The sequence below is a fragment of the Dermochelys coriacea genome, chromosome 9 (genome assembly GCF_009764565.3).
Source record: "Dermochelys coriacea isolate rDerCor1 chromosome 9, rDerCor1.pri.v4, whole genome shotgun sequence".
Classification (NCBI taxonomy): domain Eukaryota; kingdom Metazoa; phylum Chordata; order Testudines; family Dermochelyidae; genus Dermochelys; species Dermochelys coriacea.
Genome location: NC_050076.1, coordinates 310,272 through 337,449, shown reverse-complemented (window position 1 = coordinate 337,449; position 27,178 = coordinate 310,272). Strand labels below are relative to the sequence as shown.

General features: G+C 42.8%; 1 protein-coding gene across 28 annotated transcripts in view; it reads left to right on the top strand.

The window, feature by feature from the left end:
- DLG1 (discs large MAGUK scaffold protein 1) overlaps window positions 1-27,178 on the top strand; it is a 465,475-nt gene that overhangs the window by 324,448 nt on the left and 113,849 nt on the right. For all 28 annotated transcript variants that reach the window (XM_043492521.1, XM_043492523.1, XM_043492520.1 and 25 more), the window contains 2 exons: window positions 6,696-6,822; window positions 24,452-24,608. In XM_043492521.1, coding sequence (XP_043348456.1) covers window positions 6,696-6,822; window positions 24,452-24,608 — 284 coding nt within the window. The remainder of the gene's footprint in view (window positions 1-6,695; window positions 6,823-24,451; window positions 24,609-27,178) is intronic.

Below are 27,178 nucleotides of genomic sequence, written 5' to 3'. Positions count from 1 at the left end.
CGCCTGTTACTAGATATAGTAAAACTGTCAGTAATCATATAGTAAAGGCTGAAGTGTTAAATAAATATTTCTGGTCTATATTTGGAAAGAAGCTGGATGGCTTATTCACAGCTTACAGTGATAATAAATTATCTTCTATTTCAACAGTAACTATTAAACAGTGATTGCTGACATTAAACACTTTTAAATCTTCTGGACTAGAAAACTTGCACCCAACAGTTTTAAAATAGCGAGTAGAGGCACTCTCTCTGACACATTGATGTTGATATTTAACAAATTTTGGAATGTTGAGAAAGTTCCAGAGGACTGAAGCAAAGCTAATGTTGTGCCAGTATTTTAAAGGGGTAACTGGGATGACTTCGGTTACTATAGGCCAGATAGCTTGACTTCAGTCCCCAGCAAAATCATGGAAAGGCTGATACACAAAGAAGTTGGTAAAGAATAAAAGGAAGGCAGTATAATTAATGATTAAATTGATTAAAAACTGGTTAACTGACAGATCTAGAAAAAAGAAAAGGAGTACTTGTGGCACCTTAGAGACTAACAAATTTATTAGAGCATAAGCTTTCGTGAGCTACAGCTCACTTCATCGGATGCATTTGGTGGAAAAATTTGGTTTTTTTCCACCAAATGCATCCGATGAAGTGAGCTGTAGCTCACGAAAGCTTATGCTCCAATAAATTTGTTAGTCTCTAAGGTGCCACAAGTACTCCTTTTCTTTTTGCGAATACAGACTAACACGGCTGCTACTCTGAAACCTGTAAAGATCTAGAAAAGTAATTGTAAATGAGGATCATCAACCAATGGGTTGTTCCTATTGTAGTTCCTCAAGGATCTGTTTTTGGCACCGTACTATTCAGTTAATGATCAGATTAATATATAAAATCACCACTGGTAAAATGTGCAAAGGACACTGTAATGAGGTCGCACTCATCTCTCACAAGCGCCCCCGGGTCGAGTGCATGTGCTTGCACTCTCTCTCTGTTTGTGGTGAGTCTTCAGTGACTCAGCCCTCCTGCCAAGTTATACACAATCTGTGTCTGTGAGATAAAAGCAACGGAAATCCCTTTTGGGATATAAGTCCAACAGATGCCTCTCTCAGTGCCCTCTGTGATGTCTCTCTCAGTTTGTCCCTGCTCCGGAATAGAGCAGTGCCCCAGGGTTCCTTCCCTGGAGGCAGTGTCTTTGCCATCTCAGGGCCTTTCTGGCCTCAGCTCTTCAGCTGGGCCACTATGGTTCAGTTTCCCTTCTGGGATGCCTCAAAGTCCAGGCCACTTTCCCCAGTGGCTGGTGGGGGGGAGGGGGCAGGCCCACCCTCTATTCCAGGTGCCAGCCCAGGGACCCTATAGATAGCAGCTGTTCGCAATGTCCCTTTAAATAAACTGTGTTGCTGCTATAATTCCCTGGGCCACTTCCCCATGGCTCCCATATGATGTTCACCCTTACCTCAGGGCCTTGTCCTTGTGGAGTCCTAGCAGCCAGCCTGGAGCACCATCCACTCTCCTCCAGCTCGAGCAAGGAACTCGCTCTGGCCGTGCAGCTTTTCTTATACTGACCTGCTGGACCCTGATTGCCTGCTTCCCACACAGCCGCTCTAGGCAGCCTGGAGGACCTCTCTACTGCTCTTTTCTGGGGTGGGGTGTGGCAGGACCACAAGTCTTCCAGCAGAGGACCTCGGGGCCTAGTTCATGCTGCCTCTCACACAAAAATGGGTAGAGTGGAAAAGAATCATGGTCTATAAAATCACGAGTGGTATGGAGAAAGTAAATAGAGAAGGAGCTATTGACCCTTTCACATAACACGAACCAGGATTCACCTGCTGAAATTAATAGGCAGGTGGTGGGGCGGGTAGGGGAGTAAGTTCTTCTTCACATGGAGCATAATCAACCAATGGGACTCATTGCCATGGGATGTTGTGAAGGCCAAAAATATAACTAGGTTAAAAAAACAATTAGATAAATTTGTGGAGGATAGTCCCATCAAAGGCAGTTAGCCAATCTGTTGGACGTCCATAAAGCTCCTACTGCCAGAAGCATCTGGCACTGGCCATTGTCAGAGACAGGATACTGGGTTAAATGGACCATGATGTGACCCAGTATAGTCATTCTTATGGAATGATGACAGATGGTAAGGTGAGTTTATTTGAAGAACAGGCATTTTAATACAGTCAAATGCAAGCAGTCAGTGGCATGACAAGATCTAATGGATGGAAGATGAAGCTAGACGTAGTCAGACTAGAAATAAGGTGAAAAATGTTTACAGTGAGTAGAGTTAACCACTGGAATAACTTACCTAAGGGTGTAGTAGTTTCTCCATCAATTAAAATCTTTAAATTAAGAACATAAGAATGTCCATACTGGATCAGACCAAAGGTCCATCTAGTCCAGTAGCCTTTCTTCCGACAGTGGCCAATGACAGGTACTTCAGAGGGAATGAACAGAACAGGTAATCATCAAGTGATCCATCCCCTGTCACCCATTCCCAGCTTCTGGCAAACAGGACACCATCCCTGCTTATGCTGGCTAAAAGCCACTGATGGACCTATCCTTCATGAATTTATCTAGTTCTTTTGAGCCCTGTTATAGTCTTGGCCTTCACAACATCCTCTGGCAAAGACTGCCACAGGTTGACTGTGTGTTGAGTGAAGAAATACTTCCTTTTGTTTGTTTTAAACCTGCTGCCTATTAATTTCATTGGTGACACCTAGTTCTTGTGTTATGAGGAGTAAATAACACATCCTTATTTATTTTCTCCACATCAGTCGTGATTTTATAGACCTCAATCATATCCCCCCCTTAGTTGTCTCCAAGATGAAAAGTCCCAGTCTTATTAATCTGTTCTCATATGAAAGCTGTTCCATACCCCTAATCATTTTTTTTGCCCTTCTCTGAACCTTTTCCAGTTACAATATATCTTTTTTTGAGATGGGGCGACCACATCTGCACACAGTATTCAACACAATGTGATGTTTTCTGTCTTATTATCTATCCCTTTCTAAATGATTTCCAACATTCTGTTCACTTTTATGACTGCTGCTGCATATTGAGTGGATATTTTCAGAGACCTATCCACATTGTCGTCAAGATCTCTTTCTTGAGTGGTAACAGCTAATTTAGACCCCATCATTTTATATGTATAGTTGGGATTATGTTTTCCGATATGCATTACTTTGCATTTATCAACATTGAATTTCATTTGCCATTTTGTTGCCCAGTCACCCATTTTTGTGAGATCCCTTTGTAGCTCTTCACAGTCGGCTTTGGACGTAACTATCTTGAATAGTTTTGCTTCATCTGCAAATTTTACAACCTTGCTGTTTGTCCCTTTTTCAAGATCATTTATGAATATATTGAATAGGACTGGTCCCAGTACAGACCCTTGGAGGACACCACTGTTTACCTGTCTCCATTCTGAAAATTGACCATTTATTCCTACCCTTTGTTTATTATCTTTTAGCCAGTTGCTGATCCATGAGAGGACTTTTTCTTATCCCATGACAGCGTACTTTGCTTAATAGCCTTTAGTGCGGGACCTTGTTAAAAGCTTTCTGCAAGTCTCATAACACTGTGTCCACTGGATCACCATTGTTCACATGCTTGTTAACCCCTTCAAAGAATTCTAATAGATTGGTGAGACATGATTTCCCTTTACAAAAACCATGTTGACTCTTCCCCAACAAATCATGTTCATCTGTATGTTTGACAATTCTGTTCTTTACTATAGTTTCAACCAGTTTGCCCAGTAGTGAAGTTAGGCTTACCGGCCTGTAATTGCTGGGATCGCCTCTGGAGCCCTTTTTTAAAAATTGTCATCACATTAACAATACTGCAGTCATCTGGTATAGAAGCTGACTTAAATGAGGTTACATATCACAGTTTGCAGTTCTGCAGTTTCACATTTGAATTCCTTCAGAACTCTTGGGTGAATACCGTCTGGTCCTGGTGACTTATTATTAGTTTATCAATTTGATCCAAAACCCACTCTAATTACACCTTAGTCTGAGACACTTTCTCAGATTTGTCACCTAAAAAAAATGGCTCAGGTATTGAAATCTCCCTTGCACCCTCAGATGTGAAAATGAATGCAAAGAATTTAGTTTCTCCGCGATGGCTTTATTGTCCTTGAGTGCTCCTTTAGCATCTTGATTGTCCAGTGGCCCCACTGGTTGTTTAGCAGGCTTCCTGCTTCTGATGTACTTAACAATTTTTTGCTGTTACTTTTTGAGTCTTTGGCTAGCTGTTCTTCAAATTCTTTGTTGGCCTTCCTAATTATATTGTTACACTTAATTTGCCAGAGTTCATGTTCCTTTCTATTTTCCTTAGTAGGATTTAACTTACACTTTTAAAGGATGCTTTTTGTCTCTCACTTCTTCTTTTACTTCGCTGTTTAGCTATGGTGGAACTTATTTTGGTTCTCTGTTTTTTAATTTGGGGTATACATTTAAGTTGAGCCTCTGTTATGGTGTCTTTAAAATGTTTCCATGCAGCTTGCAGGGATTTCACTTTTGGCACAGCATCTTTTAATTTCTGTTGAACTAACTTCCTCATTTTTGTGGAATCCCCCTTTCTGAAATTAAATGCTACCGTGGTGGGCTACTGTGGTGTTTTCCCCACCACAGGGATGTTAAATTTAATTACATTATGGTCACTATTACCAAACCGTTCAGCTGTATTCACCTTTTAGACCAGATCCTGTGTTCCACTTAGGACTAAATCAAGAATTGACTTTCCTCTTATGGGTTCCAGGACTAGCTGCTCCAAGAAGCAATCATTTAAGCAGTCATTTAAGGTATCTCTGCATCCCATCCTGAGGTGACATAGCCAGTCAATATGGGGATAATTGAAATCCCCCATTTTTATTGAGTTTTTATTTTTAGAGCCTCTCTAATCTCCCTGAGCATTTCACAGTCACTATCACCATCTTGGACAGGGGGTCGGTAGTCCCTACTGCTGTATTCTTATTATTCGAGCATGGAATTACAGTCTATAGAGATTCTAGAGTTTGGTTCATTTAAGATTTTTACTTCATTTGATTCTGTGCTTTCTTTCACATATAGTGCCTCTCCCCCACCAGCACGACCTGTTCTGTCTGTCCGATATATTTTGTACCCGGATGTTACTGTGTCCCATTGATTATCCTCATTTCACCAAGTTTCTGTGATGCTTATTATATTAATATCCTCATTTAATACGAGGCACTCTAGTTCATCCATCTTCTTATTTAGACTTCTAGCATTTGTATATAAGCACTTTAAAAACTTGCCACTTTTTAGCTGTCTCCCATTACATGATGTAATTGAATGGGACTTTTTTTCATTTGACTGTTTCTCATCAGATCCTACCTGTATTTTATCTTCCATCCTCTCCTCCTTACTGGGACATAGAGAATCTCCAGTAATAGATCCTTCCCTAAAGGATGTCTCTGTCTGAACCACATGCTCCTCCATACCTGTCGGCTTTCCTCCAGCCCTTAGTTTAAAAACTGCTCTACGACCTTTTTAATTTTAAGTGCCAGCAATCTGATTCCATTTTGGTTTAGGTGAAGCCCATCCTTCCTGTGTAGGCTCCCCCTTTCTCAAAAGTTTCCCCCGTTCCTAATCAAAACCCCTCCTCCCTACATCATCATCTCATCTACGCATTGAGACCCTGCAGTTCTGCCTGTCTAACTGGCCCTGCGTGTGGAACTGGAAGCATTTCAGAGAATGATACCATGGAGGTCTTGGACTTCAATCTCTTACCTAGCAGAATAAGATTGTATGTTTTTCTAACAGCTGTGCTATAGTTCAGTCAGAGTGAATGTGCTTGATGCAGAAATCACTTCATGAGTGTCTCTGGCCTGCGCTAGGCAGGAGGTCAGACTAGATGATCATAATAGTCCCTTCACACCTTAAAAATCTATGAATCTGTAAATATGTGGTAGCCGGTGCTGGCAGCATGGATGAGATTGTCACACAGTTGACATAAAATGAATATGGGGGTGATTGGTGCTCCCAATCCCATAGATGTCAGGAGCTGGACTAATTCTCCTTCCTTTTCTTGTGAATATGGCATCAGCTTCACCAGAGGAGAAGGCTGGATTTGCAGAGACCTACAGGGCACTTGCACAAGGCCCGGGAATTGCCTCATGCAGTGGCTGTGCAGGATACCATGGTTTTGTTTAGGTCTGGGAATCAGGTTAGCCAGGTGGGCCTAGGAAATGTTAGGATGTTCTGGATCTATGTACTAAAAGGGTGGGAAACTGGTGACAGCCTGCAGTAGCAGTAGTCTTAAATCCCCACCTCTTTTCACTGCTACCAGGACAGGTTGCTTTTAGATCTTAGGTTCAATAAAGTTATAGCCACTTAGCCAAAAAAAAAATAATTCCTGTCCTCACTGGTGCTTATTATTTGCAATGCTTGTTATTTAAAAAATAAATGCATAAATAAAAAAGACTGTTTGCAATTATAGTCAAGCAAATTGACAATTATTTGACTTACTCATTTACATAGGGGAGGAAACAATATGGGAAATTTGCATTAATCTGCTTAGCTTCCATGATGGCACAATATCCTAAACCTGAGACATTTTAAATAAACTATTAGACTGAAGAGAAACATATGTTTGTTTTTAAAACAACCCCCTATAATACTATGTTTTACATTTGCACAAGTATTTTTACATTTTTTTAAATCACCTAAACACTTCTTTTATTTTAAGCTTATTCTCAGCCAGTGGATAACCATATCAGTCCAGCTACCTACCTGGGACAATCTTTGCCACCATCATCACCAGGAAGATATTCCCCAATTCCCAAGGGAATGGTTGGAGATGAGGAAATTACCAGGTAAGGAGTGGTTAATCCAACTTTAATTGATGAGTTCAGGTTAGTTAATCAGGAAAGTTAACATTTTATGTGTAAATGATCAAAATGTCAGTGTGATGTTCCAAGAAATAAATGTAAATCTAAAAATATTTTTAATACTAGTGAATATTTCCATAAGACCTATAAACTGTTTTGCTGATTTATTCTAGTTGTGCTCACTAATGCTGCTATGGTTGTGGCCATACTGATTGCATTCATCCTAAAGTATACAAGGTTCCCCTCTCCAAACGGGATCAGATACTGTGCCCACTCAGTATGTGGGTTCCACTATGGAATTAACATGGCACTGCTTTTAGTGTACCATTCACTCTGCTGCATTGCCAAGTCACTTAGTGAGCTGACTGAATTTCTCACTATATTGGCATTGGAAACGCAAAGACTGATTATGTTGAATTTGCATGTAGATGATGAATTTTCTGAAGCAGCTCAGGATTTCATGGCCATCATGACGACTGTGGGGTTATCCCGGATAGGTACTGGCTCAACTCAGACAGCTGGCCACGCTTAAGATTTGGGTTTTGGGGTTGGAACTGGAGGCTTGGCGATTGGTTGTTTGGTTGATTGTATTACCATAGCACCTGGGCACTGGATAAACACAGAACAAAAAGACAGTCATTGTCCCTAGAAAGCTTACATTTGTCATGAAGTGATTGTTCCCTCTCATGGTTTGAGGTTGGGGTTCATCTCTCTTGTCAGGGTGAGGGAGCTGTTCTAATGGTCTACCCTCAAAGATTAATGGGCCCAAAAAGGTTCCAGAGGGTTCTTAGGGTGAATCTTGTTCTACCAACAGCATTTTTCAAATACGGCCATCAAGGGCTTTTCTTGCAGCCACTGCCTCCTGGGGAGGAGAAGCTGCAGCCCCCCCGGGGTCACCTGGAGGGGTTGGGCCCTGCTCCCCTCTGAAATCACAAACACCAGAGGAGCAGACAGTCCATCTGAGTTCCCCACCTTCCCAGAGGTCGTGGGGCTCAGGCTTCTGGCTTCAGCCCTGCGGGGCCTGGGCAGCAGGCTCTGGGCTTTCAAGCAGAGCAGCGGGCTCCAGGCTCACCACCCCCCTGATCACCCCTGGTCCCTGCTGCCTCCCTACCCACCTCCCCATGCAAGGCTTAATTTGTCACCTGGCTTGACAGGGCTGAGTCAGTCTACTGTGAAAAGTGATATTTGTATGTTTGTTGATATCACTTTTCACTTCCTCCCAGCTAGCTAGCAAGTCTGCTGCTGCAAAAAGTGATATTAACAAACATTCAAATATCACTTTTCACAGCAGCAGACTCACTAGCTAGCAAGTATTAAAAAAAACTGCAACCAAAAAAGCAAAAGAAACAACAACAACAAAAGTCAAGAACATGCAAAGCACCTTATTTGTGTTTCTATTCTGTTTAGGTCCATTAAAGAATAGATACAAATATACATTATTTTTATTATGGGGAAAAAAAAACCTAATAAAGCAACCAGTATGATTTGGGCATGTGTATGTGCATATTTATTTGTTTTTCCTAAAGTTAATTAAGTATTTTAGGAAAAATTGTCATAGCAACCACCATCGAGAGTTGTTGGCCGCACTCTGAGGCCATCAAAAAATTTGTTGTGAGAACCCCTAACAGACCAATCCCTCCATAGTTTGGTAGAAAATTATTGTACTTTTCTATCCTGCAGCTTTGAATAAGTGGCCTGTAGATGCCCTCTTTGCCAATATCATTTTCACAGGTCACCCTGGTGTACAGATGATATGCAACAAATGAGGGAAGAGAGCTAGTACACTGGTGGTGGAAATGTCATGCAGAGGCTGAAGAGCTGCACCGTAAATATTTTTAACTTTTATGTTCTGGCTGTGCAGAAGGCAAAGAAAAAGTTATTTTTCTCCAACATAGAAGCTGCAAAAGCTCAGGCAGCAGATTTGTTTCAGATGGCAGGACTAGTAAATCCTGACTGTCTCAGGATACTGGGCTAGATTGACCTTTAGTCTGACCCAATATGGCCACTCTTATGTTCTTAAAAAGAAGGGGACTTGCTTCCTCCTTGTTTGCAAATAGCCTGAATTCAGTGACCTTCCAGGCACACTGCAAAAAAACATCGTTGTAGTAGGGTTTTTGGAGAAGGTGTGTTTAAGGTGTGCTTCCTCAATAATGAAGACATTGGAAGGAACTTTTGTAGATGGCTGGCTGAGCTTCTGCTGAATTAATCATTTAATGCTGCTGATACTTAAATTGTATTAATGTGTGTAAGGGCACCTAGAGCTTTAGATAGGTCTATTTGCAGTTTTAAAAATTGAAATAAATAAATATATAATTACGGATCATTCATTGCTGACTGTACAAGTCCTTGATCTTAAGAATTAGTAATTTGCTCATACAAAAATTACTCTAAAGTGAGACTCAGTATACGTGGTCTTAGGCGAGGTGCAGTTTTTACACATTGATTTACAAAATGATTTTTCTTTATTGAAATTTTAAAAAATAAATGAGGGACACTTATTAAAAAAAATAAGTTTATTCCCTTCCAAGTTGCAGAATTCAGAAATATTTTTTGTTTTCCTTTTTTATGGCAGATTTCCATTAGAGACCTTTTAACTGGACTTTGACCTCTTTTAGTTAAAGGGAAAAAGTTCCCTTTCTACTGCAATAGATTATAGACATTAACGCACAGATTTGTTCTATTAGTTTAAACCAGAGTAGGACATAGACATTTCCCTGCCTGCATATGAATTACATATATCTACTCATAACTGATTTAATAATAAAACACTCATAATTTTCATACCATTTCTAGGCAGTTTAACCACCTTTAGTTACTCTAGTTCCAGACTTTTTAAAGAAACAGGCACAATCCATTTGACATCTAGCAGTTTCTGAAAATGAGTTAAAAGTCATTTCAGATACCTCAGTTATAATTTTTACAATCGCATTTTCCTATTTTAAATGTTGTTCTCTCCCCTGTTGCTAAATGAAACAACACTAAAAATAGTGAAAATGACTACACCTAAAATGCTAGACTAGCACTATACAGGATAAGAGTAGCAAATGTTAAACAGATTAAGAACTGACTGGCAGATCTCAAAAATTAGTTGTCAGTAGGGAATCATCATCAAATGAAGGGGTTTCTATTGAGGTTTGTTGTAATAATTTGGAAATTAATACAACAGGTTTTTCAGGGCGTGATTCTAGGCTTGACACTATTCAATATTTTCGTCAATGATCTGGAATTAAATATAAAAATCAGTGCTGATAAAATTTGCACATGACGCAAAGTGGTAAATAACGATGAGGAGAGGGCAGTCATTCAGTGTGATCTGGATACCGTGGTGAGATGGTCCATTCAAACAAAATGCACTTTAATACAGCCAAATGCAAGGTCATACATATAGGAACAAAGAATGTAGACCATACTACAGATTGAGGGTCTATATCCTGGAAAACAGTGACTCTGAAAAGGATTTAGGGGTCTTATGAGTTCCCAGTGTGATATGGTGGCAAAACGGGTTAATGTGATTTATGGATGTACAAACAGAGGAGTTAGGGGGAGGTGATTTTACCTTTGGATATTGTGTTGATAAGAATGATTCTGGAATTCCATGTCCACATTTTAAAGGATGCTCAAAAATTGGAGAGTGCTGAGAAGAGCCACAAAAATGATTTGTGGGCTGGACAAAATGATGCATAGTGGGAAACTTCAGGAGCTCAATCCATTAAATTTATAACAAGATGGAGACATGATTTGATTAGTGTATAAGTATTTTCACAAGGACAAAATGCTGAATTCTGATCATCATCAAAATGGTGTGTGACCTCCTTGCAAATTGAACACCACTCAGATCCATCTTTGGCAAGTTGCTTAGGGTAGTCTGGTTGTATATTAAATTTATGTCTGTTACTGGCAATCTTGTCGTGATTCCCAGCTGTGTAGAAGTGTTCCTTCATACACAAGCTTTGGAATTCATTAGACTTCCATTCTAATAATATGTCCATGCTAAAAAAGCTACCAAAAACAAACCAGGGCTGGTGGAGGTGGTTGCTGGATTCAGCTTCAAAAATCCTCATTTCTCATCTAACTCACTCACTCTTTACTCTAGTGGGAAAAGATGTAACAAGAACCAATGGCAGGAAGCTGAAGCCAGATAAATTCAAATTAGAAATTAGATACAGTTTTTTAACATTGAGGGTGATTAACCATTGAAACAAACTACCCAAGGAAGCAGTGGATTTTCCATCACTTGAAGTATTCAAATCCAAGATTTGGATTGGACCTTTCTAGAAGATATGTTTTAGTCAAACACAAGTTATTGGATTCAAGACAGGGAGAACTGAGTGAAATTCTATGGCCTTTGTTATAGGTGGTCAGACTAGATGGTCTAATGGTCCCTTCTGGCTTTAAAATATACGCTGTCAAATGCACAAAGTAAACTGGGAAAAAAAAAAGGGAAAATATTTTCCTAGTAAACTTTCAGTGGTAGTATTCTTAGGTCTTATAAATAATATTACATTAAAAAACTTGGCACAGTAACATAACCTTTTCATGCAGGTGCCCATACAATTGCACATCCAATATTCATGTAAAAAGTTTAACTTTGTGCATGCTATGTGGGGAATTGCATGCACTGATGTACACTTATGCAGCTATTTGGCCATTTGCACACACATTCCAATTTATACACACCCACCCACCACGTCTGTCCCTGTGATTGTGTGCAGATTGAAAATTGGTTTCTATATGTCCAGGTCATTATAACCTACCACTTTTCTGAGGCATATATGTATATAAAGGAGTGAAAGAATAGGGTGCTAAAGGAGTTGGCAGATGTGATTGCAGAGCCATTGGCCATTAACTTTGAAAACTCATGGCGATCAGGGTTGGTCCTGGATGACTGGAAAAAGGCTAATGTAGTGCCCATCTTTTAAAAAGGGAAGGAGGAGGATCCGGGGAACTACATGCCAGTCAGCCTCACCTCAGTCCCTGGAAAAATGAAGCAGTTCCTCAAGGAATCAATTCTGAAACACTTTGAAGAGAGGAAAGTGATCAGGAAAGGTTAGCATGGATTCACCAAGGGCACGTCATGCCTGACTAATCTAATTGCCTTCTATGAGGAGATAACTGGCTCTGTGGTTGAGGGGAAAGCAGTGAATTTGTTATTCCTTGACTTTAGGAAAACTTTTGATACGGTCTCCCATAGAATTCTTGCCAGCAAGTTAAAGAAGTATGGGCTGGATGAATGGACTATAAATGGATGGAAAGCTGGCTAGATCATCGGGCTCAACAGGTAGCGATCAATGGCTCCATGTCTAGTTGGCAGCCGGTATCAAGCGGAGTGCCCCAAGGGTCAGTCCAGGGGCCGGTTTTGTTCAATATCTTCATTAATGATCTGGAAGATAGCGTGGATTGCACCCTCAGCAAGTTTGCAGATGACAGTAAACTGGAAGGAGTGGCAGATTCGCTGGAGGGTAGAGATAGGATACAGAGGGACCTAGACAAATCAGGCCAAAAGAAATCTGATGAGGTTCAACAAGGACAAGTGCAGAGTCCTGCACTTAGGACAGAAGAATCCCATGTACTGCTACAGACTAGGGACCGAGTGGCTAGGCAGCAGTTCTGCAGAAAAGGACGTAGGGGTTACAGTGGACAAGAAGCTGGATCAGATTCAACAGTGTGCCCTTGTTGCCAAGAAGGCTAACAACAGTTTGGGCTGTATAAGTAGGAGCATTGCCAGCAGATCGAGGGATGTGATCATTCCCCTCTATTTGGCGTCAGTGAGGCCTCATCTGGAGTACTGTGTCCAGTTTTGGGCCTCACACAACAAGAAGGATGTGGAAAAATGGGAGAGAGTCCAGAGGAGGGGAACAAAAATGATTAGGGGGCTGGAGCACATGACTTATGAGGAGAGGCTGAGGGGACTGGGATTATTTATTCTGCAGAAGAGAAGAATGAGAGGGGATTTGATAGCTGCTTTCAACTACCTGAAAGGGGGTTACAAAGAGAATGGATCTAGACTGTTCTCAGTGGTAGCGGATTGCAGACAAGGAGTAATGGTCTCAAATTGCAGTGGGGGAGGTTTAGGTTGGATAGCAGGAAAAAAAATTTCACTAGGAGGGTGGTGAAACACTGGAATGCGTTACCTAGGGAGGTGGTGGAATCTCCTTCCTTTGTAGTTTTTAAGGTCAGGCTTGACAAAGCTCTGGCTGGGATGATGTAGTTTGGGATTGGTCCTGCTTTGAGCAGGGAATTGGACAAGATGACCTCCTGAGGTCTCTTCCAACCCTGATATTCTATGATTCTATGAAAACTTTAATTTTTCTACAAAAAGAACAGGAGTACTTGTGGCACCTCAGAGACTAACAAACTTATTAGAGCATAAGCTTTCGTGGGCTACAGCCTACTTCATCGGATGCATAGAATGGAACATATAGTAAGAAGATATATACATACATATAGAGAAGGTGGAAGTTGCCATGCAAACTGTAAGAGGCTAATGAATTAAGATGAGCTATTATCAGCAGGAGAAAAAAACTTTTGTAGTGATAATCAAGATGGCCCATTTAGACAGTTGACAAGAAAGTGTGAGGCTACTTAACACAGGGAAATAGATTCAATATTATAATTATTATAATTATAATATGGGTCATTACACAAATTGAATCTATGTTAAGTATCCTCACACCTTCTTGTCAACTGTTTTAATGGGCCACCTTGATTATCACTACAAAACTTTTTCTTCTTTCTTGCTTTGCTTCAGTCCTCTGGATTAAAGCCACTTCATGCTGAGCTGCACCCAGTGCCAGATATTCCCTCCAAATTGGACAGGATTCTGCGCACTCCTCTCAGCTTTCTGTATTGACACTGAATGACTTCATATCATTTTTGCGCATTTTGTGGTGGTACACTTTCTAGAACCGTCTTGAATCTCGTTGTACAAAATATTCTTGAGCATATGGTCTCCTCCCATTCTGCTGACATGACTGAGCCATCACAACCTGCTCTTCTTGATAGTGGTTTCTAATTGTGTTAGTCCTGCGCACTCCAGCACCTCTGTGTTTGGTATTTTGTCTTTCCACTTTATTTTCAGAATCTTACTCAGGCATCTCAAGTGGAAGCTATTCAGTCTCCTGATGTACCTAGCATATGTAGTCCATGTTTCTGAACCATAAAGCAAGGATGACAGCACAAAAGTCTCATAGAGTCACATCTTCACCTTAGTTGATAGTTTGCTGTTATTCCATGCACATCTCTGTAATAGCCCGAAATTCTTAGCTGCTTTTCTGATTCTATTAGTCGGTTCAGTCTGAAGGTCAAGATTCCTGCTAATTGTAGAACCCAAGTAGCCAAAGCTATCGATGACAATAAGAGATTTACCCTCCAGAGTGACGTGAGACACTGGTTCTTCCGCCCCTTGGTACATGATCACAGTCTTCTTGAAACTAATTCTCAACCCTATCTTGCATGATACAGAAAATCTACCCAAGAGATTTTGCAGGGAAGATTAGCTATGGGCAACTAAGGCCATATCACCCACAAACAGGAAAACACTCAGAACCAGCTCTTTCACCTTGATTTTCGCTCTAAACCTTGCAATGTTGAACAAGCCTCCATCTAGTCTGGTTCAAAGATAAATGCCATCATTGATGTCCTTAAATGTATGAAGAAGCAGGAATGAAAAATAGGAGTAATGTGTAGGTAAAGGTGTACAGTAGTGTTCAGTGATGTCAGTATGAAACAGTTAGCTGATTAACTTTTGACAGTTGTAAAATCTTGTTAACTGGTTGGCATATAAAGGAGGCTTTTCTATATGGCTCTGAATCAGTCCTGTATTGTGAAGTATGTTGCTGTAGGGAGTAGTTTGTAGCTTTTGATATTGTATTCTACATACATGTATGCTATGGATAATAAAAATGTATATGGCCTATAGCCATTCCTTCCATTTCTTTCTAAAGTACCTACACTCAGGTTCAGAACTTCTTATATAAAGAGCAAAATTGACAATAGCAAATCTTTGTGGATTTCTGATTTATCAAACTGTCCAAAATTGTAGGTAGCAGGCTTAACACTACCACCCCTCTTTTGATACCATAGCTAACCTGCAGATCATGTTTGATATTTGTCCATTTTTCTCTATACATTTGTTCTCCTAGTGAACCAGCATTTAGAGTCCAAAGTAATGGTTGCCTTACTAATTGTAGAACCCTAAAATAGAATCATACTGAAGACCTACTTTCTTCTCTTCACCACTAAAAGCTAGGAAAAAATAAAGTTCTCTTTCTTACTCGGGTTTGCTTAATGAGAAGACATACTTTTTTAAGAATCTTACCCCAGCATTTTGCCTAGGCCAAAAATCAAGGATTCACAAAGTCATATGCAGCTCCTAGAGAGAGGGATTTAGATAAGTGAAACACAAGTAGGTGCTGCATACAGAGCCACATTCAACTTTGTGGTACCTACTCAGTATGCCTTTGTAATCCCAAAAAGAGAGTTCTCTACAAAGGCAGGAATCTGATTGTAGGTGAGTGGTGGAGAGGAGTCTGGTGGCTCAACAATGAGTTGGTATAGGAGTCTAGGCAAGGAGAAAGTATGTATTTTACAGATCGAGAATCCTGGAAAGATATTGAAAAACAGGAGACAAGAACCTCTACAAAGAAAAATTTAGCTTGTTTTTGGCTCATCATTTCAATGGAAGTCTTCAAAGACACAGAAATGTTTAGAGACAAGTTATTTAGTGCACTCTAGTGATCATTTGAATGTAGTGCAGAATTTTTCTACTTAAATATTAGAAAATTCATACTATCATAGAACTGCAGGGATGGAAGGGACTTCCAGAGATCATCTAATCCAGCTCCATGCGCTGAGCTGGACCAAGTATACCTAGACCATTCCTGAAAGGTGTTTCTCAACTATTCTTAAATTCCTTAAATGCATCCGATGAAGTGAGCTGTAGCTCATGAAAGCTAATGCTCAAATAAATTTGTTAGTCTCTAAGGTGCCACAAGTACTCATTTGCTTTTTGCGAATACATACTGACACGGCTGCTACTCTGAAACTTGTCTTCTACTGAAATTCTTCATTGCCTTGCTACTGTATCCACTGGCAGCAGTAAGACTAAGACCGTGACTACATTAGAAAGTTTTGCTGGTAGTATTTGTGCTGGCATTCAGGTGCTGATATTGCCGTTTCGCTATAGTGTGTGCACACTTGGCTGCCTTTGCCAGTGCAAAGCCTCACAACAGAAGACACGCTGCATTATGTAGGCATCTCAGTGTACCCTGCACCACTGTCCAGCACATTGCCTTCTGAGATATTTTTTGCAATGTGTTAGGGGATACTAGCACTTCTCTCATGAAATTGTGGGAGAATTGAGGTCAAATTCCCACAGTCCCTTCATATCCATCCCATCATATTTTTGCTCAGTTTTTTAAAAATTCCCCACAGTCCTTCTTCATGCCGCTTCATGGATACTGAACAGATCAGCTGAGTCATCTTCAACAAAAAGAAAGAAATGGATATTGGTTAACATTTAGCGAAACAGGAGAGGTATATAATTAGTACTTACTATTTACAACATAGTTTATAAAAAGAAAAGGAGTACTTGTGGAACCTTAGAGACTAACAAATTTATTTGAGCATAAGCTTTCGTGAGCTACAGCTCAGTTCATTGGATGCATTCAGTGGAAAATACAGTGCGGAGATTTATATACATAGAGAACATGAAACAATGGGTGTTACCATACACACTGTAACCAGAGTGACCACTTAAGGTGAGCTATTACCAGCAGGAGAGCGGGGGGCGGGGGGAGGAATCCCTTTGTAGTGATAATCAAGGTGGGCCATTTCCAGCAGTTGACAAGAACATCTGAGGAACAGTGGGGGCGGGGGGGGATAAACAAGGGGAAATAGTTTTACTTTGTGTAATGACCCATCCACTCCCAGTCTCTATTCTGCCTAAGTTAATTGTATCCAGTTTGCAAATTAATTCCAATTCAGCAGTCTCTTGTTGGAGTCTGTCTACTGAGGTAGCAGCAGGGGTAGTCCCTAAACTCCCATACCCGATTCCCATAGGGAGGGACTTCCAAGGGTTTGGAGACTTACTCCCGGTTGGGGAATTGGAGAAAGGAGGAAGCCATGAAGTTAGTGAGGTATCCACAGTAGACTGTCAACCCCCAATCTTCTCTGAAATATCCCCAGATTTGTTCTCCACTCCCTAACAGGGTAGAAAGACGAAAAGGGAAAGAAGGGCAGCTAAGGCCTTGGGAACCCGAATACTGGGCCAAAGCCAGAGGGTCGCTCTTGTAGGTAGGCAGACCCAAGCAGCTGAAAAGGAGGCCACCCAGGAGGGAGAAGCACCCGAGTCTGACCCACACCCTAATGCCTCTGAACCAGTAGAGGCGACAAAGACTGGCCCCTAGATCTTGGGCAGATTAGCCCCGGGAGAGGAAATTTTGGACGGGACCAGGCTGAAGACCCAAGGTATGACAACATTAGGAAGGAGGTGACTGAAATAAATGGGGTCCCCGTGGAAGGGAAAACCCAGGGACCAAGACCCTACTTCATAATGAAGAAGAATCTCTTATACTGGGTTGCACCAGTACAGGGGCAGAAGGTACAGCAGATCCTAGTACCTCAAAAACACCAGAATACTGTATTAAGTCTGTCCCATAGCCATATTTTTTGGGGGCATTTGGGGATAGAGAAGACCCTGGCACAGGTCCTGCGATGATTCTTCTGGCCCGGAGTACATGAAGAAGTGCGGAGGTACTGTGCATCCTGCCCGGAGTGTCAGCTGCACAGTTCCCATCCCTACTTGAGGGCAATCCCTTCCTGTCATAGAAGTCCCCTTCGAGCGAATAGCCATGGACCTAGTGGGACCCCTGGAGAAGACAGCCCGGGGCCACCAATATATTCTTGTCGTTCTGGATTATGCTACTCGCTACCCAGAAGCCGTCCCCTGCGGAACACGGCCTCTAAAACGATAGCTAAAGAGTTGGTGGGGATCTTTGCCCGAGTGGGGTTACCAAAGGAGATATTAACACACCAAGGTACCCCATTTATGTCGAAGCTAATGAAGGACCTCTGTACGCTGCTCCATATACGTACCCTGAGAACTTCGGTCTATCATCCGCAGACCAATGGACTGGTAGAAAGGTTTAACCGAAGCCTCAAGGCAATGATAAGGAAAGTGGTAAGTCGGAATGGGAAGGATTGGGACACCCTACTATCCTATCTTATGTTTGCAATCCGGGAGATATCTCAGGCCTTAACTGGGTTTTCTCTCTTTGAATTATTATATGGACGTCACCCCCGTGGCATACTAGATATCGCAAAAGAAATCTGGGAAGAGGAACCCAATGAGGAGAGAAATATAATTGACCATGTGTTGCAGATGCGAGAACGGATAGCCTGAGTCACCCCTATTGTATGGGAACATTTGGAAAAGGTGCAGGAGGCCCAGCAAACCCATTACAATCGCCAGGCAAAAGTCCGACAGTTCCAACCAGGGGATCGGGTGATGGTATTGGTACCCATGGCAGAAAGCAAGCTTTTGGCCCAGTGGCAGGGGCCCATGAGGTGGTAGAACCCGTGGGGGAAGTAACCTACAAGGTGTGGTAGCCAGGATGCCGGAAACAAGAACAAATTTATCACATTAACCTCTTAAAGCCTTGGCACCAACAAGAGATCCCGATCCAGGGAAATAACATGCAGGAGCAGATCAGGATATTCTCTGATCTGACTCCAAACCAGAAGAAGGAGGTAACTGAGATGATCAACTGATACCAGGACATGTTTTCAATCAAGCCAGGTCGGACCTCCGAAGCATATCACCACATGATCACAGACCCTGGGGCAAAGGTAACTTTAAGGCCCTATCGGGTCCCAGCGGCAAAAAGGGAGATCAAGGCAGAGGTAAAAAGGATGTTGAAGCTGGGAGTCATCGAATAGTCCCACAGTCAGTGGTCAAGCCCGATTGTGTTGGTGCCCAAACCCGATAGCACCACTAGGTTTTGTAATGACTTTTGCCAGCTGAATGAGATATCCAAATTCGATGCATATCCCGTATTGATGAGTTAGTTGACCACCTGGGCAATGCCCGATTTTTGACCACCCTTGATTTAACAAAAGGATACTGACAGATTCCCCTTGCCAAAGATGCGAAAGAAAAGACGGCATTCTCTACACCAGAGGGTCTGTTTCAATATACTGTTCTTCCTTTTGGACTGCATGGGGCACCTGCCACCTTCCAGCATCTTATGGACAAGCTCCTATGGCCCCATACCAGTTATGCAGCGGCATACCTGGATGATGATGATATTCACACCCCCAACTGGGAAACCCACTTAGAAAAGGTGGAAGCGGTTCTGGACACGCTAAGACAGGCTGGCCTCACAGCCAACCCAGCCAAGTGTGCTATAGAGCTAGCCGAGGCTAAATATCTTGGCTACGTTGTAGGAAGGGGCATGGTGAAGCCCCAACTAAACAAACTAGAATCTATCCAAAATTGGCCCCGGCCGAATCGGAAAAAGCAAGTCCGGGCATTCCTGGGTGTGGTGGGGTACTACTGACGATTTATTCCCCATTTTGCTACCAGAGCGAGTCCCCTGACAGACCTGATAAAAGCCTGGGGTCCAGACATGGTGAAGTGGACAGATGCCGCAGAGAAAGCATTCATGGATCTACAGACAGCCCTCTGCAGTAACCCCGTGCTTATAGCCCCAGTCTTCAACAAAGAATTCATTTTACAAACAGATGCATCTGAAGTAGGATTGGGAGTTGTCCTATCGCAGATGGTCGGAGATGAAGAACACCCAATCGTCTACCTCAGAAGAAACTCCTCCCGAGAGAGCAGAAGTATGCCATGGTTGAAAGAGAGTGCCTAGCTGTGAAATGGGCCATGGAAACACTATGTTATTACCTTATGGGATGACGGTTTACCTTTGTGACTGACCATGCACCCCTCCAGTGGATGCAGTGAAATAAAGAGAACGCAAGAGTGACCAGATGGTTCCTGTCCATACTACCTTTCTAATTCACCATACAACACCAGGCTGAAAGCCACCATGGCAATGCAGATGGCTTGTCACGAGTACACTGCCTGACGTCCCAAGTTGCCCAACCCCATACTGCTGAGCAGGAGTGGCGGGTGGATATGTGACAGGGTTGGGCCAGATGGCTACAGAGAGTAATAGAAGGCAGATATATTAGCCCCAGGCTCAGTAGGTCCCTTTTCCCTGGGTAAGGTAACAGGGAAGGTTCCATAAGCATCAGGAACCTTCTGGAGACAATTAAGACAGACAGGCTGATTAGAATACCTGCAGCCAATCAAGAAGCTGCTAGAATCAATTAAGGCAGGCTAATCAGGGCACCTGGGTTTTAAAAAGGCGCTCACTTCAGTTTGTGGTGCGCATGTGCGGAGCAGGGAGCAAGAAGCGCTAGGAGCTGAAAGTGAGAACGTGGACTGTTGGAGGACTGAGGAGTGCAAATGTTATCAGACACCAGGAGGAAGGTCCTATGGTGAGAATAAAGAAGGTGTTGGGAGGAGGCCATGGGGAAGTAGCCCAGGGAGTTGTAGCTGTTGACAGCTGTTCCAGGAGGCACTCTAGACAGCTGCATTCCACAGGGCCCTGGGCTGGAAGTAGAGGGCGGGCCGGGGTTCCCCCCAAACCTCCCAACTCCTGGTCAGACACAGGAGGAGTCGACCTGGACGGTGGGTTCAGAAAAACAGCCAAGCTGAGGGCTGCTGTGAAGCTCCAAGGCGAGCAAATCCACCAATAAGCGCAAGACCCACCAAGGTAGAGGAGGAACTTTGTCACAATATTTACAAAGAAGGTGGAAGTTGCCAAACAAACTGTAAGAGGCTAATGAATTAAGATGAGCTATTAGCAGCAGGAGAAAAAAACTTTCGTAGTGATAATCAAGATGGCTCATTTAGACAGTTTACAAGAAGGTGTGAGGATACTTAACATAGGGAAATAGATTCAATATAAAGAAAAGATGTAAATGCATCCGATGAAGTGAGCTGTAGCTCACGAAAGCTTATGCTCTAATAAATTTGTTAGTCTCTAAGGTGCCACGGGTACTCCTTTTCTTTTTGCGAATACAGACTAACACGGCTGCTACTCTGAAACCTGTCAAAAGATTCAATATGTGTAATGACCCAACCGCTCCTAGTTTCTATTCAAACCCAAGTTAATGGTATCTAGTTTGCATATTAATTCAAGCTCAGCAGTTTCTCATTGAGTCTATTTTTGAAGCTTTTCTGTTGCAAAATTGCCACCCTTAAATCTTCTACTGAGTGGCAAGAGAGGTTGACGTGCTCTCCTACCAGTTTTTGAATGTTATGATTCCTGATATCAGATTTGTGTCCATTTATTCTTTTGCGTAGAGACTGTCCAGTTTGGTCTCACACCTTCTTGTCAAGTGTCTAAATGGGCCATCTTGATTATCACTACAAAAGTTTTTTTCTCCTGCTGATAATAGGTCATCTTAATTCATTAGCCTCTTACAGTTTGCATGACAACTTCCACCTTCTCTGTAAATATATAAATATACCTTCTTATTATATGTTCCATTCTATGCATCCGATGAAGTGGGCTGTAGCCTATGAAAGCTTATGCTTCTAATAAGTTTGTTAGTCTCTAAGGTGCCACAAGTAGTCCGGTTCTTTTTGTGGATACAGACTAACACTGCTGCTACTCTGAAACCTGTTCTGTTGTGTTAATTTTATCGGAATAAATGGGCACAGAGAGTCAAAAGTGTTAACATGATATGTCACTGTATAGCACTAAACAATTAAACTCAGTTAAAGGTTTCATTTCAAGTACATAGACTTTGGCCTGCTTAATCTTATGAAAATAACACCATTACATTTTTTTTAACCTTCTATTAAAGATCCAGAAAAAGAAGGTAAACAGTTAAGGCATCTGAAATATAAAGTATTAACTCAGACTTTCATTTTAATACTGTTCCTTTTTCCCTGTCCCACACACACACATTTGGCAGTCTTTTAGATGGCATTAAAATGGTAATAACAGTTCTTTTGGGGAAAAGGAGAGGTTACCTGAGATGGTTGGTTGGAGCTGCTGCTGCTGTTAGAATCCAGTCTTGCTTTCTTGAAAGCAAAACCAGACAGACAGACAGACAGAGACAGACAGAAAAGAACAGCAAAAATACAAAATCCAGCTTCTGTCTTTGGTGCTGATATTTACTTGCATCCTCCCTATTGGAGAAACACAGGCACAGCGCATACTTTTATCAGTCACTCCAAGATGTGGCAAATGTGTACCAGAATCAGGCTGTTTAGGACATTGCTTTTAGCTACCTCATAGGCCATGGGTTCTCAGCAGTGTTACAAAATGTGTAGTTTTGGCAAGCTAAGCCAGACTCTTACTACACAGAAGAGAAAAGAGCAATAGGAAAGAGAAAAAAAATAACATGGGGATGGAAAATGATGTATGATAGAGGCGGTGACAGCAGAAACCTAAATCTCACATTCCAGGTGATGGTTGGAATTGAGCAAGAACCAGTGGAGGTGTTGATGTTGTTAGGGACCCTCTTTCTGGCTTGTTCTAGTCAGGACATCTCTGAGGCTCAGGAAGGTGAAGGTGACAGTGACGGGTGCATCCTGGGGTTCCAAGAGATGGTAAAGCTTGCACCTTCCAGTTCACCTATCTTCCAGCCCAACTGCTTAACTTATTTGATCATTCTCCTGAAGTCTCTTTTTTTAAGGACCCTAAAAGGGAGTGATTGGTGGAATAGCCCATTCCCTCATAGTCCAGCAGTATGTCTAATGTCCGGCACACCACTTTTGGTACATTGATCTCAGGTCCCACACTCCTCTCATTTACCAGACATGATGTTAATCTAAGTGGGGGAATAGTCCCACTATTGTGGGGAACTTTCCTGGCTTCTGCAGGTGAAGTGGGCTAGCAAAAGGATCTGAGGTGCTCTCTCTGCACTGAACACTTCTCTGACCCACTGACCCTTACATAAAATTTAAAGCAAATGCAGGTTATTTAATCAACAATTAATTTTAAAAAGAATAAGGAAAAATGGGAAAGGTTAAAGGACACACATCAACCCGCTCTGTGGTAGGGAACATCACAAACAGTGTCTCTGGAATGTCAGCGCAGTTCACAGTCTGTTCCTTGTAAGTCCCAGGCCTTCTTCTCAGGCCCCGGCTGTGCTGCGGGGGATGCTGTGGGTTGGACACTTGCTCTGGTGGTGACCTCATGCTCTCAGGCTCTAAGTGGTAAGGACCCTTCTTCCCAGTGTCGCCCCCGCCCTGTCGGGGTTACGATCCAAGCAGAGACTCTTGGCTGAGACATCTCCCTGTGCTGGGCCCACTGCCCAGGGTCCCCCTCGCTCTCCCCAGCTGCTCACCACACCCAGCTCCAGACTGATCCAGCCCCAGCTCCACCACTCTGTCTCAGCACGGCTGCTGCTGCTCTGTCTCCAATTCCCTGGGCTGCTTCTTTGGCCCCTCTGCCTCTGGTTGCTGCAGCTCTGCTCCCAGGACAGGTCTGCTCTGCAGGCTGCTTCTGTGACTCTGCTGCCAGCACTGACCTGCTTCGTGGGCTGCTTTTCTGGCCCCTCTGGCTCTGGTTGCTGCAGTTCTGCTTCCAGGACAGGGTCTGCTCTCTCTGGGCTGCTTTTCTGATCCCTCTGGATCTGGCACAGCTCTGCTCCCCAGCTTAGCTTGGGCCTCTGCTTTCTCCTTAGCTCGGCCCCACTCTGTCTCACCCAGGCAATTACAGCTCACACGGAGGACGGGACCTCCCTGGCCTCCTGACTGTCTGATTAGCCTGCCCGCCCTGTCATTCAGGCTGACCTGGAGCATTGGCCTCTCCCCATTGTTCCTGGGGGGCTGTCAGTCTCAGGGTACTGATTCCCCATCGACCCTTCCCCCTTTTTAGTACTGAGAGCTAGCAACTAAAACACCCCTACTGAATGTTAATAAGGGGGCAACAGTCCCCTTACATTAACACTGTCCCTGAGTTATACCAATAGGCCTTTTTGTTTGGCATAGCCCAGTCTTTTGTGCCTTTCTCATTAATATTTGTTATAGATGATCGGATAAAAAAGGTATTAAATGTTCCAGTTTCCCACAGTTAAGCTTATAATTGGGATAGGACTGTTAGTCTGCAATTATTACGAGTTCCCTCTCTTTATCAAGATGACTAGTATGCTTCCCTCTCTGTTGTTGTATCTATATGCTGGCTTTTGTCTTATACTTAGATTATAAGCTCCTTGAGGCAGGGAATTGTGTTTGTATAGTGCCTAGCACAATGGGGCCCTGATCCGTGACTCAGTGTAGTGCCGAGTAGAAGCGTAGGTTTATGTGAAATTTAGAATGCATATCGTATGTTAATAAATAGTTAATAGAATGTCAACAGATTTATACATTGCACTGTAAAAACTAATATGAGTGTACACATGTAACAGAAGATTGGTATTTTTACGTAAGCATTCAAGAAAAAAATGTGCATGGCTCCTTACAATGAGTGTGCTATCTGACAATCTTCAGACATTTTTATTTTATTAAAAAGGTTGTTTTAATAAAAACCATTACACTGATTCATGAATAATGACCAGGATCTAATCAATGCTTTCTGTCTTCTAGAGAACCTAGAAAAGTTGTACTACATCGTGGATCAACAGGGCTTGGTTTCAACATTGTGGGAGGGGAAGATGGAGAAGGAATTTTCATCTCTTTCATTCTCGCAGGAGGGCCTGCTGATCTGAGTGGCGAGCTCAGGAAAGGAGATCGTATAATTTCGGTAGGATTCATTAAATTAAAAAAACTGTATTTCCTCCTCTTAGTCTGTTTTACTTTGATGGCTTATATGGCTCATTACAAGGGAACCTAGTGAACTAGTTGGACTAATTTTGAGACTGTGGGACAAGGAGTAAGTATTCCGCTTCATGTTATCTGATTTAGAGACCTGATTTAAAAGCCAAACATTCTGTGGGGAGGTGGTGTAATGCACACCACAATTGACAAACCCTGATACCACCTGTTTTTGTAAAAAAAATTACTGTGTTTAAAATTAGGGGGAAATCATTTTTTTGGATTCATAAAAATAAAATGGGTAAGTGTTCAGGCCATACAAGTCTGCTCTGCCTGTGGGTGTACAGAGAGGAAGGATGGTGCAGTGGTTACGACGCTAAACTGGGAGGTTGGAGGCACGGGTATTGTTCCCTGCTCTGCCACAGACTTCCTGTGTGATCTTTATCAGTTACTACAGTATCTCTACATGGGGATAGAAAATCTGCAGCTGGCCCAGACAGCTTATTTGGCTTGCAGGGCTCAAGCTCCAGGGTAGAAAAATTGCTGTGTAGACATAGAATATCAGGGTTGGAAGGGACGTCAGGAGGTCATCTACTCCAATCCCCAGCTCAAAGCAGGACCAATCCCCAACTAAATCATCCCAGCCGAGGACTTTGTCAAGCCTGACCTTAAAAACCTCTAAGGAAGGAGATTCCACCACCTCCCTAGGTAACCCATTCCAGTGCTTCGCCACCCGCCTAGTGAAAAAGGTTTTCCTAATATCCAACCTAAACCTCCCCCACTGCAACTTGAGACCATTACTCCTTGTTCTGTCATCTGCTACCACTGAGAACAGTCTAGATCCATCCTCTTTGGAACGCCGTTTCAGGTAGTTGAAAGCAGCTATCAAATGCCCCCTCATTCTTCTCTTCTGCAGAATAAATAATCCCAGTTCCCTCAGCCTCTCCTCAAAAATCATGTGCTCCAGCCCCCTAATAATTTTTGTTGCCTTCTGCTGGACTATTTCCAATTTTTCCACATTCTTCTTGTGGCGTGGGGCCCAAAACTGGACACAGTACTCCAGATGAGGCCTCACCGACACCAAATAGAGGGGAATGATCACGTCCCTCGATCTGCTGGCAATGCTCCTACAGCCCTAACTGCTGTTAGCCTTCTTGGCAACAAGGGCACACTGTTGACTCTGCCACTCCTCCCAGTTTAGTGTCATCTGCAAACTTAATGAGGGTACAATCCACGCCATCCTGCAGATCATTAATGAAGATATTGAACAAAACTGGCCCCAGGACTGACTCTTGGGGCACTCCTCTTGATACCAGCTGCCAACTAGATATGGAGCCATTGATCGCTACCCATTGAGCCCAACAATCTAGCCAGCTTTCTAGCCACCTTATAGTTCATTCATCCAGCCCATACTACTTTAACTTGCTGGCAAGAATACTGTGGGAGACCATATCAAAAGTTTTCCTAAAGTCAAGGAATAACAAATCCACTGCTTTCCCCTCATTCACAGAGCCAGTTTCTCCTCATAAAAGGCAATTAGGTTAGTCAGGCGTGACTTGCCTCTTGTGAATCCATGCCGACTGTTCCTGATCACTTTCTTCTTCTCAAAGTGCTTCAGAATTGATTCCTTGAGGAACTGCTCCATTTTTCCAGGGACTGAGGTGAGGCTGACTGGTCTGTAGTTCCCCGGATCCTCCTCCTTCCCTTTTTTAAAGACTGGCACTGCATTAGCCTTTTTCTAGGCATCCAGCTCCATGGACTTGTGCTCATCCAGTTTTTCTAAATAGTCCTGAACCACTTAAGTAGCCTGATCTCTGGAACCCTGTGATGTGGGAGGGCCTCCAAACCCCAGGGCCAGTCATGGTCATGACATTGGGGTTTTATCCCTGTATAGATGTACATGAGTCAGCAAGCACTCATAATCTGGATCCTAGAACCCTGCTAGGTGGGATGGGTCAGAGCCCAAGTCCTACTGTGACTCACATCCAAGCCCCATCATTTTGCAGTTTGGATGCAGGTCAAGCAGAAGGCCTGCATAGTGCAGTATGGACATATTAGCACAGCTGTGAGGATCCAACAGTCGTAAACCCAGGTTTACGATACAATGTGGATGCTCAAGCACGGGCTTAGAAACACCAAGTCCACACCCTGGGTCCTACAGACTCAGGCTTAGTGTAAGAGACATACCTTTAGTGCCTTAGTTCCCTATCAGTAACATGGGAATAATGGCTCTCCCCTACCTTATGGGGATGTTGTGAGGATACATTAAAGATTGTAAGGCTCCAGTAATGGGAGCCATAGAAGTATGAAACAAGAGAAAGACAAAGACTTATGACAAACTGCAGGACAGATCTTTACAACCCAGCAATCCTGGCTTGCTTAACAGGCTGTTTCTGGAGGTGGAGAGGCATAGCAATAGTGCTCCAAAAATGGCCGTGTAATGAACATGATATCTAGCAGAAGCCCCAGAAAGCATGACAATCTCAGTCTGGAACCAGTCTTTAAGGAGATCATAGGCAGCATCTCCCCAAAATGAATCCTGCAACACCCTACCCCTCA